General features: G+C 45.3%; 1 protein-coding gene across 1 annotated transcript in view; it reads right to left on the bottom strand.

Annotated features, from left to right (window-relative positions):
* FAM98B (family with sequence similarity 98 member B) overlaps positions 1–12,057 on the bottom strand; it is a 308,354-nt gene that overhangs the window by 133,717 nt on the left and 162,580 nt on the right. The window contains exon 5 of the mRNA XM_069638554.1: positions 5,190–5,270. Coding sequence (XP_069494655.1) covers positions 5,190–5,270 — 81 coding nt within the window. The remainder of the gene's footprint in view (positions 1–5,189; positions 5,271–12,057) is intronic.

Genomic DNA, 12,057 nt, shown 5'->3' with positions numbered 1-12,057 from the left:
CAGGAATATGCGGTTGCTGCTAACCAGAGAATCATGTTAGACTACATTAAAGGCCTGAAATAAAATAAGGTTGGTGAGGGAATAGAAAAAGGGACTATCCACCCTCCACTGGAATCTTTTTAGTTAAACACAAATGTCAACTCATAGGTGATCAAATAACTCAAAGGGTTTAGGTCTCAGCTTGAAGAAAGCCACTGACTTAAATACACCTTAAGTAAAAAATAAAGATACTATGTGATAATCTACACACCCAATAGCTCCACTGTATTCCTTCATCAGGGCCTTTTACCCTACAATAAAGGCACAAGTAAAAACAGTTAAGAGGTGGATGCCTCATCTAGTAATGGCTAATAGTGTCCCACTAGTTAAGAGCTCCACTAACGATGCAGGAATGCCCTTCATGCAATGTCCACCAGAGATACTGGGCAGTAGTTCTCAGTGCTTCCCTCCCATGGAATAATCAGCACCAGATGAGCTCATTTCCATGAGGGTGTTATCATGCAATCACAGCACACCTCTGCTGGTGGATTGACAGATTGCAAGGTACAATGCTCCCCTCCAACACAGGGAAAACATCACACAATATGCCTAATTCACAGCAACAATTATACATCTGGCATTCCAGGGGAGCCGCATAGTTCTGCTACTACCGCAGTTGAAACAAGGGTTCCCAAGTCCCCCCCGCCCCCACACTCCCTCTGTGCTCCAGACGGTGCAAGAATATTTACTGGGAGGAATACATCTGCGGCAGGGGCGACAGTCCAGATGACGACGATGGTGCAGTATCTTATTCATTACCACTCCTAAAACACTTCTCAGACGAACCAGTGAACTGCACTGGTCACAGAAGTTCTTTCCTCTCCACCAAGTATGCAGTCTAAACTCGTTATATATTTTAGATCTTGATTGGTTGCAATTTGAATCCTACAGATGTCATCATAATTCATATTCAAGACCAGGCTCTTGGTTTTTTCATGACTTAGATGAATGAGTGGTGCAGACCTCCAGATGCCGCAGAAAAAGAAAAGAGATGTCCATAAATGGCACAAATCATTGCTTAGGCCCGCCTGTTAGGAGTTAAACACATAAACGGGCAAGGATGATCCTTCTAGACACGTGGACACAATTTGGTCTTGACAAAATGAGCGAAAGGATGTTTAAAATGAGATTCGGAATGAATAGGAGCCTGGGCAATTGCACACCCAAGTTGAACTCCAGTGCATTTTGTCACATACGTGACGAAAGAGTTGTAAAGTTTTTGCAAACAGATTTTTCTGTTAAAAAAAAAAAACACAAATAAAAAGGTATGTGCCAGTCGGTTTCAAACCAAGAATCAAATAACCGATATGCTCCTCAAGAAACACAATATAGTTTTTAGCAGGACGGCCAAGCTCAGCTGAAAGTATGTGTCTTGTTGGGGCAAAAGTGAAAACCCTTAAAGAACCTTACACGGACTAACCAATCACCCAGTTAGGAAACTTTCCCTCCCAATTTCCTATGAAACCTCATTCTTTTTGCTCTGGTTTTGATCCTGTCCTGACTTTTTAAAGGACAGTAAAGCCTTCTGCTTCCCTTGCCTTCTTCTCTTCTGCTATGGGGAAACTGATCAGTCCATTAGACGGTCGGCACTCGCAAGCTTTGTTTCACTTTTGAGTTCTTGTATTTACAGTTTCACACAGCACCTTACAGTGCAGTGCAATGGGATACTTTTGCACCAATTTAGAATTTTATGCATGGGCTATTTGGTTACTTTTATATATGTGACTACAGTTTCTACCCAGATACCCGTGTAAACACGCATTTGCAAAACCAATAGTTTTGGCGTTTAGTGCTGATCATTTTGCATTTATAGGTATCAGGGTGCAAGGAGGAGAGTTCAAAGTTTCAAAGAAGGATGTGATAAGGTGTGCAAGAGCATGGGGATTGGGAATAGAGCAAGGGAGGAAGCGATTGCGAGAGGGTGCCATCGATGATGAGCAAGAGGAATTATGATTGAGAAAGATTGAGAGCGAGAAGAGGGTATTAAAGCGAGAGTGTGAGAGGAAGGATGAGAGGGGGATTGTAGAGAGAGATGGGTGTGGGCAGATAAGTGGGGGTAGAGTGGGTGGGGTAGAGTGGGAAGGCTGGGTGCGGGAGAGAGCGGGGGTAGGGTGGGTGGAGGTAGAGAGTGTGGGGTTAGGGTATGGTAGGGATAGACCGTAGCGGTAGATGGGGTGAGTGGGGTAAGAGCATGGAGGTAGGGTGGTTGGTTGTGGAAAGACTGGGTAGGGTGGGTGGGAGTAGAGAATGGGGGTACGGTGAATGGGATAGAGGTAGAGAGTGGAGTTAGTGTGGGTGGGAGTAGAGGGTGGATGTGGGTAGAGAGTGTGGTGGTAGGGTGCTTGGGTGGTTAGTGAGTGCAGGTAGGGTAGGTGGGAGTAGAGAGTGGAGGTGGCTAGAGAGTGTGGTGGTAGGGTGCTTGGGTGGTTAGTGAGTGCAGGTAGGGTGGGTGGGGGTAGAGAGTGGAGGGGGGTAGAGAGTGTGGTGGTAGGGTGCTTGGGTGGTTAGTGAGTGCAGGTAGGGTGGGTGGGAGTAGAGAGTGGAGGTGGCTAGAGAGTGTGGTGGTAGGGTGCTTGGGTGGTTAGTGAGTGCAGGTAGGGTGGGTGGGAGTAGAGAGTGGAGGTGGCTAGAGAGTGTGGTGGTAGGGTGCTTGGGTGGTTAGTGAGTGCAGGTAGGGTGGGTGGGAGTAGAGAGTGGAGGTGGCTAGAGAGTGTGGTGGTAGGGTGCTTGGGTGGTTAGTGAGTGCAGGTAGGGTGGGTGGGGGTAGAGAGCGCAGAGGTAGAGTGGGTGGGGGTAGACAGAGTGGGGGTATGGTAGGTGAGAACATGCAGAAGACCGATGTTCAGAACTATAGAGATCAGACTGTATTCAGAGACCACATTGAGTAGAATATTTCTTCTCACCCTTTAACTCTATGACCATCACTGAAGGGCAGTGTGACTTGTACAACCACGGATGTAGCCTTAAAACAGACACTGTGGCATTTGAGATTGAAAAGAAATTATTTTGACAACATCATTCATTTAATATTTTAGCGTTTGTGGTGCATGTTGAGATCATGTTTTGCTTGTTGCTGAATTGGTAGGTTGGGTTTTCTTTACAATGGCTTGAGCACCTGTACTGCAAGCCCTGGAGAACGCTGTAGCGAGAATTGCACAAGTGAGGAAAAGCGTGGTTTTTGAAGGTACCATGCTACTTCAGCATAATGAAATCCAGGATCACCATTTTATTTGCTTTTTTTTTTTACGTTGAAAGGCTATGTCTACAACGCATTTGTTTCAGTGTTCCGCGCATGCATTTCTTATTTTCCAAATACACTGCCACTCTGTTAATCATGGCGGGTTACATAGCTTATGCAAACACCACAACAAAGAGGCAAAGTGCAGCAAGTTGAATTGCGAGTGTGTTCTCTCTTAAAAATGCACATTGGGCAAAATTCATCTCTGGCAGAAGAAACGCTGTGAACAAAATAAGAGTCAGGTGTTTCCAGGTGAAGTTCAGTTGATGTTTTGATACAGAGCATTTAAAAACACGCATAACAAAAACACTGCATAAGCTGTCATTTATGCCTAAGGTCCACCTTGCATCTCTGAAGGATGAAAAGCCAGCCTCTGGACAGGATCACATCTCTCCCACTGTGGTTCTTTCATCTTAAAAAGTACAGTCTGGGCATCGCTCACCTCGCCCTCACACCCTTAGTGTGTCTGCCTACCTCGGCCTAGACCCGTCAGCCTGCAGCTTCTTCCTGAGAGCGCGCACCCTCTGCAATAAAGACAGTTCATGGCAAGGCAGCAAGGCTTAAAGAGGGTAACTCCAGTGCCCGCTGCGCCTGTGCAGGTCCGAATAAGCACCACAAAGGCTGCCTAAGAATCTTCTGGCAGAGAAGTGTTTATCAATTAGTCTTACACTCCCCCAGCCTGCAAAAGGGAACACTTTAAAACACAGAGCCCAGACCCCAGATAAATGCGGGCTTCCAAATAGAACAAGACGTTTCCCATGCACACAAGGAAAATGTGTCTGCCCACTGTGCTTTTAAGCTAGGATTGGATTCGCATGCCAATATGTGGACTGTGCAAGCCACGAGACACCCTAACTTGGGTGGGGTTACACTGGCATTCTGAGAGACATTTTAGACCAAAACTTAACTAGAACAGTAACTTAGTTATTTTGTAATAGAACATACATTAAAATATGTAAAAACTTAAGTCAAATTACCTTTTATTAACATGTGGCAGCTGCCATTTTGGAAGTAAACATGGCCACCACACTCAGCACACAATACAAATGCAGGTAAAGAGTGCAAAAGGGGTGCAAACCTGGGTTTAGATGGGTGGGAATTGGCGGAAAATACAGATTTGACTTCGAGATGGGTGTTAAATGGGTGGGACACATAGCCAAACAACACACATCCATCCTCATAGGTTACCTGCATTAAAAAGCATTACAGACACTCATTCTAAGGTCTTATTTGAAACTCTTATGTTAAAGCTTGTATTTCAATACCAATAGTTTCAACTGAAAGGTAGCGCATTCAGTGCCACCCAACAGCCAAAACTAAAAAGGAATGGCAACAGTCTTGGGGAGGGAAGGGGGTTCTGGATGCCAGCTGTGGCCCCTTTGCAACAGGATGATGGATGTGAAATGGGTCCCGTTTGTGATTCATGGGATGGATTTTTCAGCACTGAAGTGAAGTGAACAACGTCCTATGATTTAATTCAAATAAGGAAAACCAACACAAACGTCTAAAACAGGATTATTACTTAAAGCAACATAACAATGATCTAAGCTTGGGGACAACATTTTGCTGGAAGTGGTACTTTTTCAGAATTTAAAAAACATTTTCAATGTGTGGGGGTAGAGCTCGATTAATGGCTACAAGATACAATTACAATGGGAAATCAAAAACAAAAAAGTGTCAACAATGCCTTCTATGGTGATCGCATTATACACAAGTGTACCAGACAACCTAAAGATGCTACCACTTCACTATCTGGCTCAATAATGGCTCTTGCCTTACTAGAGAATATGTCCTTCTGTGCTCGGGCCACTGTGAGAGGGCACCAGTAAATGGCATGAAACACATGCATAGTCATGCTACCTTGGCATCACACAGTCTGTTACATACTATCTCATCGAGAGGAATTGCTCACCGTTTGTTCTTCATTTAGCTCAGTTTTCAGTAAAGGTGTCCCCAAGTAATTCTTTTTGACTTTTGCAAGCAGCTCCTTTATCTGAAATAAAGTGAAAAAAGTGAAAAATAACTGAGAGGCATAATATCGAGAGAGAAGAGAAGAGAAGAGAAGAGAAGAGAAGAGAGAGATATGCTAGTTTCAAAACCTTTATTCACTACAGTTCCTGGTTTGGTGTAATGCCTAACTGGCCCTAGCTGTAAAGGGATGGTTCCCTTAACTGATGTTTGTAAGGGCCGTCGATGTTAGAAAATCCAAAACAATCTGTCGGTCTAAACCTATGCTTGCCCTCACTAATTTACAAAAATGTGTTAGGAAGTCTTTAAAAAGAAAAACGTGGTTCAAAGAAAAGGAAATGGAAACCAGAGCTAGTTTCAGATGGTCTAACCAATGGGTGTAATTCTGCCAGTGCAAGATAGTTCAATTCAAAAGGGGAGTCCATAGAACTTTCCACGCAGGGCTCTTGCAGCAAATCAACAAAGTATCCTTGGTTCTCTTGGGGTTCACTTCCCCAAGCTCAGACTCTTCCAGTTCCAAACAAAAAAAAAATACACCGTTCTGGTCAAGCCTCTTGGGGTTCCCTTCCCCAAGCTTATGCCCCTTTTGTCTTTAAACAAAGTCCTCCTAGTCAGGATGTACCTTTCACTGTACAGTTCTTGGTAGCATCATACTTTAGAGAACGCAGGGCTCTTTGCTCCTCCCAAGTGGTAACCACTGTTGTGACCTTCAATCCTTCTCCTTATTCCTTGCTTTTCCTTCAGGTGCTTCCTGTGCCCTTTCTTGCTCTCGTTTGTTTCCTTTGCTTTATCGTGCACACTTGCAAATTCCTCTGCTTTATTTTCTCTGTATGGTGCATCTGGCACGCATTCCTCTTTACAGCGTGCACACTTGCACCTATCCTTTTCTTTGCAACCTTTCAGTTTCAGCTGCTTCCTGCACCCCTTCTTGCTTTCCTTTGTTTCTTTTATTTCACCGTGCACACTTGCACCTCCCTTTGGTTTCTTGTCTTTATATCATGCCTCTCGCAAACCTTCCTTTCTTTATCGTGCACACTTACACCTGTCCGCTTGTTTGTTCCTTCCTTCCTTCCGATCGTTGTTTTGTACTCCTTCAGTTTCCCCCTACGTGTCTTGTCACAACTAGAAACACTTGTGTAAAGGCGCATTATAAATGCCATATCATACATCATAACTGGGAAGGGGGGAAATATTGTGTCTCTGTACCAGTAGATGTTACATGTTGGAAAATGAGGGAAGATGTTTTACCGCAACCTAAACAGGTCATGGGAGGGCTATGGGTAGATTGGCCATCAGTAGGAAAGGGGAGGGGGGAGAAAACTGTGTCATCCGTGGATACCTCTCTCCCAATCCCCAAGGACCCTCTACCCAGGTGATCCTCACTCGCTTGTCCACCCCCAGGTTCTGGATCCAACAGTGATGGCCGTCCTCTGGCTGCCTGAGCAGAGGATCCAGGAGAAGGAGTGAGAATACCCTCAGGTTTTTCACAACCTATGAAAACATGTAATAGGGCACTAGAGGGAGGGAAAATAATCAGACAAAAGGGTCACACATTCCCAGCAACCCGTCGGCCCTAGTCCTTTCACATCACATATGAGAAACTACTCAAGTCAGAAGAGCTAGAGTGACATAACGGCAGATCACTGGGTCACTGTATTTATATAGTGAAGACTGATGAAATGCCCTGTTTGTTAAGAGTTAGTGCATGGTGTGGCTGCAAAACACGCACTTCATCATAGGGCGACTGTCACCTCTGTGGCCACTTTAAGACATTTGGGGAGTGGCGTTCCCATGGGTCCGGCAGCCCTGCTACACCCCGGCTCCCCTTGCGTAGGTGCCGAAGCTGCTTTGGAATCCACTTAAATGACAAGACAGAGTTGCAAATTCCAGGATTGGGGGCATGGCTCCCAAGGCAGCGGTCCAGCCACATCCAGTCCCAGAGAACGACTCCCTATGTTAATGTAAAAGGACATTTGTATTGCGCACTATCACCATTGGAGTGGTCCCCTGGCACTCTGGCGGCTCTGAAAGAGGCAGGGGGGGGGGGGGGGTTTAGTGGGAGGAAGCTGGAAAAGTGCAAGAGAGCTGTGATGTGCTGTTGGCGGCCTCAGCCCGGTGGGTCCGTTGGCTGGGCCTGGGGTGTTTGCGGCTGGTAGTCGTCATGTACTGTTGTGCGAGTCTATGGGCGTTTTTGGTTTGGTTGTTGCAATGTAGTGAAGTTTGTGCGCTTTGTTATGCTGTAGGTTTGTGGTTGTGTTTGGTTTGGAGTTTGAGAGGTGTATGCAGAAGGGGAAATTGTTAGTGCAATTGGTTAGATGGCATCTTTATCCTGAATTGAGTCGCTGGGCTTCTGTAATTTCCCAGGTGGGGTTCGGGAGCCCCCTGCGCCTCTGTCCTGATCTGGGTCAGTCAGGCTTTCAAGGTCCCTTTCACACCTGGCACCCTCCTCCCCCAGCCTCCCTCGCAGCCCTACCCGTCTTCCCTTCCCGCTCATACTGCTAGTGCACCTGTCAATGTCCACAGCTCAGCTAGTGTGGTGATTGCTAATATCCCGACAGTTCCACAGCACTGTGGGTACCTGGTGGCAACTAAGGGGAGAGTGCGGATGTTAGGTGGGGTTAGGGTGGGTTTTTGACTATCTCCGTGTGCTTCGCCAGTGTTCCACTCTAGCCGGCGTCCCTCGTCCAAGAGCCATGGGAGCTTCCCCACATAAGGAGTTGTCCACAGTCGGTACTGGGGTTTGTTCCGTGTCCGCTTCCAGTTTAGTCATCCCTTTTCCTTTCTGTTTCGGTTTTCAGTTTGAGTCAGTGGTGTTGAAAAGCAAGGTTTTTAGTAATTTCCTAAATTTCAGGTGATTTTTGGTGTTTTATTTCTTTTGGGATGTTGGTCCAGGTTTTTGCGGCTAAGTGGTAGAAGGAGGTGCCTCCAAGTCTTTTCTAGAGGTATGGTTTTGGTTCCAGGCGGATTTCGTTGCTTGACCTGAGGAGTCTTGTTGGCTTTGTAGATTATTTTCTTTTGTAGGAATTCTGCTCCTTGTCCACTGATTGCCCTGTGCGTTATGCACATTGTTTTGAAGGTGATGCTATGTTTTACAGGGAGCCAGTGTAGTGTTTTTAGGGCAGGAGTGATGTGTTCTCTTCTTGATAGTTTGAGGAGTAGTCTGGCTGCTGCATTTTGGATCTGTTGTAGTTTCTTCAAGAGGTATTCTGGTATTCCGAGGTAGAGGCTGTTTGCATAGTGAATTTTTGACATGATGAGGGAGAAGATAGTGAGTGTTTTGTGCGTGAAGGAGAGGAAAGGTAGGATTCTTCTTGCCGTGGGGAGGAGGAAAAAGCATTTCTTGACTGTTGCATTTACTTGTGGTACTAAGGTTAGGGTGTTGTCCATCAGGACTCTCCGATTTTTTACTACCTTAGATGCAGATGGTGCGGTTCCCATTTCCGTTGCCCAAGGAATGGCCAGTTCGTTCTTTTGGTCTTTGGATATGATCATGATTTCTGCCTTTCCTGGGTTGATTTTCAGGTTGTTGGCATTCATCCAGTTGAAGACTTCTTTTAGACACTCGATTAGGGTTGAATAATCAGCTTGTGCGTCTTTGATTTTGTAGATGATTTGAGTATCATCAGCGTAGTTGTAGCATGTTATGTTGTACTTTTTGAAGAGTCTGGTAGATGTTTAAGTACAGTGGTGATAGTGAGGATCCTTGTGGCACTCCACCGTCGTTAACTCTTGGAGTAGATTTGAAGGGTTTAATCCATACGGTTTCTGTTCTGTCTGCTAGGAATGATTTAGTCCAGAGTAGTGCTGTGTCTGCTATGCTTATATCTTCTAGTCTTTTGGTTAGGGTGTCATGACTGTATCGAAGGCTACAGAGAGGTCAAGTAGAATGAGGGCTGAGGTTGCGTTTGAGTCTGCGTTAGTTTTTGGATCATCCCAGATGGATAGTAGTGCTGTTTCCATTCCTCTTGCGGGTCTGAAACCGACTTGAGCTTGGTCTAGCAGATGTGTTTTTCTACGTATTATTGGGTTAGTTTGTATACGTAGGTTTCCAGGAATTTTGCCGGGTAGGAAATGTTTGAAATCGGCCTGTAGTTGGAGAGGTCGTCTACGTCGCCACTTCTGTTTTTCAGAAGTGGTTTGATATATGCTGCTTTGAAGGTCCTTGGTACAATTCCTGTTGCTAGTGATAGGTTCAGAAGGTTTCTGTAGTATTCTGCTGGCATTCCTTGTGCAAGGATTGATTTGTAGATGTCCAGGGGACAGGGATCAATGGGTGATCCAGCTTTCTTGCTGTGTTTTACCAGCATTGCGAATGCCTCTGCTGATATTTCAGGAAAGTTTTTGAGTTTGTGCTGAGGTTATGTGATAGGTTTGCTTGGTAGTATGTTGTGGTCTGTTGGTATGTTTTGTATGGTTTGCAGGATGTCGATTTTTTTTTTGAAGCAGTCTGCTAGGTCATTGCATAGTTTCTCCGAGGGGTTTGGGGTGTTGTAGCAGCCTGGTGGGTTTTTCATCTCTTTAATGATGTTAAACATTTCTTTTTGTGTGTTGGTGGCATTGGTGATTCGGTCATAATGCCTTCTCTTCGCCTTATGAATTTCCTTCTTGTATGCGCGAATTTGTCTCTGAACAGTATTTATTTTGTCTGGGTTGTATTTTTTCCTCCATTCCAGTTCCATCTTTTTGTTTTCCTTTTTCATGGTGCTTAATAGTGGGGTGGACCATTTGGCCATTCCTCTTTTTTTGATGGGGTGCATGGTTTTGATGGGGCGATCTTGTCAATTGCGTGTGCAATCCATTTGTGTAGTAGCTCTGCTTTCCTGTCTAGGTCAGCTAGCTCTAATTCTGTAGTTGTGGGTTTGGTTAACTCCAGTTGTTCGAATAGGTTGCTTTCTTTGACGTGTTTCCAGTTTCTTTTTGTGGTGGTTGTGAGTTTGATGCAGGCTTGAGTAGGCAGAGTGACACAAATGGGATGATGAGGAGGTCGCTCCACAGTATTTTTTATCAGCAGTGCTGTGTTGATGAGTTTTTCCTTGGCGAAAATTGCACCAAGGGTGTGTCCTGCCGAGTGTGTTACTCCTTTGACTAGTTGTAGTTTCATGGTGGTGAGTTGTTCAATCAGTGAGTTTTGGGAGTTAGCGTGACTGTCTTCAAACCAGATGTTGAAGTCCCCCAGGATGATTAGGTGTTCGTGGTTGATGGCTATGTTGGTGATGACTTCTATGAAGTTGTTGACGAAGGTTGCATCATATGTTGTGGCCTGTACACCAGGATGAATACGACGTTGGATTTTGGGCTTGCCATTGGGTGTATTACACCATGGTTTCGCAGTTGAGTGGTTCGTCTGTTTTTATTTTCAGGTGTCCTTTGAATGCTATTGCGATGCCTCCTCCTTTTTTGTCTTTCCTGTTTATTTCAAGGCATTTGAAGTTGGTTGGAAGGCAGCTTTGGAGAGTGATTTTTAGTTATCGTCCAGCCATGTTTTTGTGATGAAGAGGATGTCAATGCCGTTGTCATCGAGTAGGCCGAAGATCTCTGTTAGTGTTTTGACATGGATCTTGCGTTTATAAGATTGCAGTGGAGTTTGGAGGTGTTGTTTGGTTTGGACTTTCTTATTGAGGTCGTCTTCTAATCGGTGTTGGGGTTTTCTTCCTGGTCGATCTCTTGCTGAGGTGTAGGTTTTGGGGTGTGAGCGTTTTCAAAGAGTTCTTCAAGGTTCTGTCTTGGGTTTCTGTTTTCATCAGGTTCGTCTTCCCTGAGTTGTGATTGTCGATTGGAAGTTCTTCTTGCTTTGGTGATGTAAGGTGTTATCGCATCAGTTGTGTGTTTGTTGTTTCTTATATTGTTTATCCTTCTTCTGTGTGTCTGTGTTGGGTAGTTTGGTGTAGTTTGGTGTTGCTGCTTCTAGCGTTGGGTTGGTTTGCTCTGGTGACCAGTTGTCAGCGAGGTAAGGAGTTAAGTAGAAGGATTTGTCTCTTCTCCGAGTGTTGGTTCGATTCTTGTTCATGGCTGCGGGGGTGTGTTGTGTAGTTGTGGTTCTTTGTTGCTGTTCCGGTTTGTTTGTTTCTTCTCTTTTTCTTTCCCTCGGAATGGGTCGTTTGCACGGCATTATCAGAGGTTGTTTAGTCTTTATTTGTTTGCTGATGTCCAGTTGGTTCTTCTTTGGTCTGGTTGTCTTGTGGTCTAGTAATGGGTGTGGAGGGCTGTCCGCTAACAGTTAGGGCTCTGTCTGTGGGTGGTATTTCCAGCTGATGTTGCAGACTCGTTCAGTCGCGGTCTTGAGAGGGGTAGGGGAGGTGGTTAGGGGTTATATAGTTGGGTGTTATCGGTAGCTATCTTTAGTGTCTGTCTCCCTATACGCGGTCACTGCAGTAACAAGCAGTGTGGGCATAAGGAGGATATCTACTAGTTGAAGGGTGATTTGGAGGGGCGCAGGTAGGATTATGCCTTATGAGGCGTGAGCCTCTAATCTGGGCGTTACTCCACTGTAATTCACTGGTGGGTTCTGTCTCACTTTAGGGTGAGTTGGTTAGCGGGATTCGAGAGACCCATCTAGAGGTCTGTCAATGAGATCTGAATATCGTACTAAGCGGTCTAGAATTGGGACCCCTCCTAAACATGAGACCTGTATAGTGGGAGAGAGGCCTATCAATGCAATCTAAATATCACACAATGCGATATGGAGACAGAGCCCTTATTAAGTTTGAGAGACCTGTCTAGAGGCATATCAGTGCAATCTAAACATCACACAATGCAATATGGAGACAGAACCCCTGCTAAATTTGAGAGAACTGTATAGTGGGAGAGACGCC

Source organism: Ambystoma mexicanum, chromosome 14 (assembly GCF_040938575.1).
Source record: "Ambystoma mexicanum isolate Mex_15411 chromosome 14, UKY_AmexF1_1, whole genome shotgun sequence".
In the NCBI taxonomy this organism is placed as follows: Eukaryota; Metazoa; Chordata; class Amphibia; order Caudata; family Ambystomatidae; genus Ambystoma; species Ambystoma mexicanum.
The sequence above is the reverse complement of the archived record's forward strand: the minus strand, read 5'-3'. Positions and strand labels throughout refer to the sequence as shown.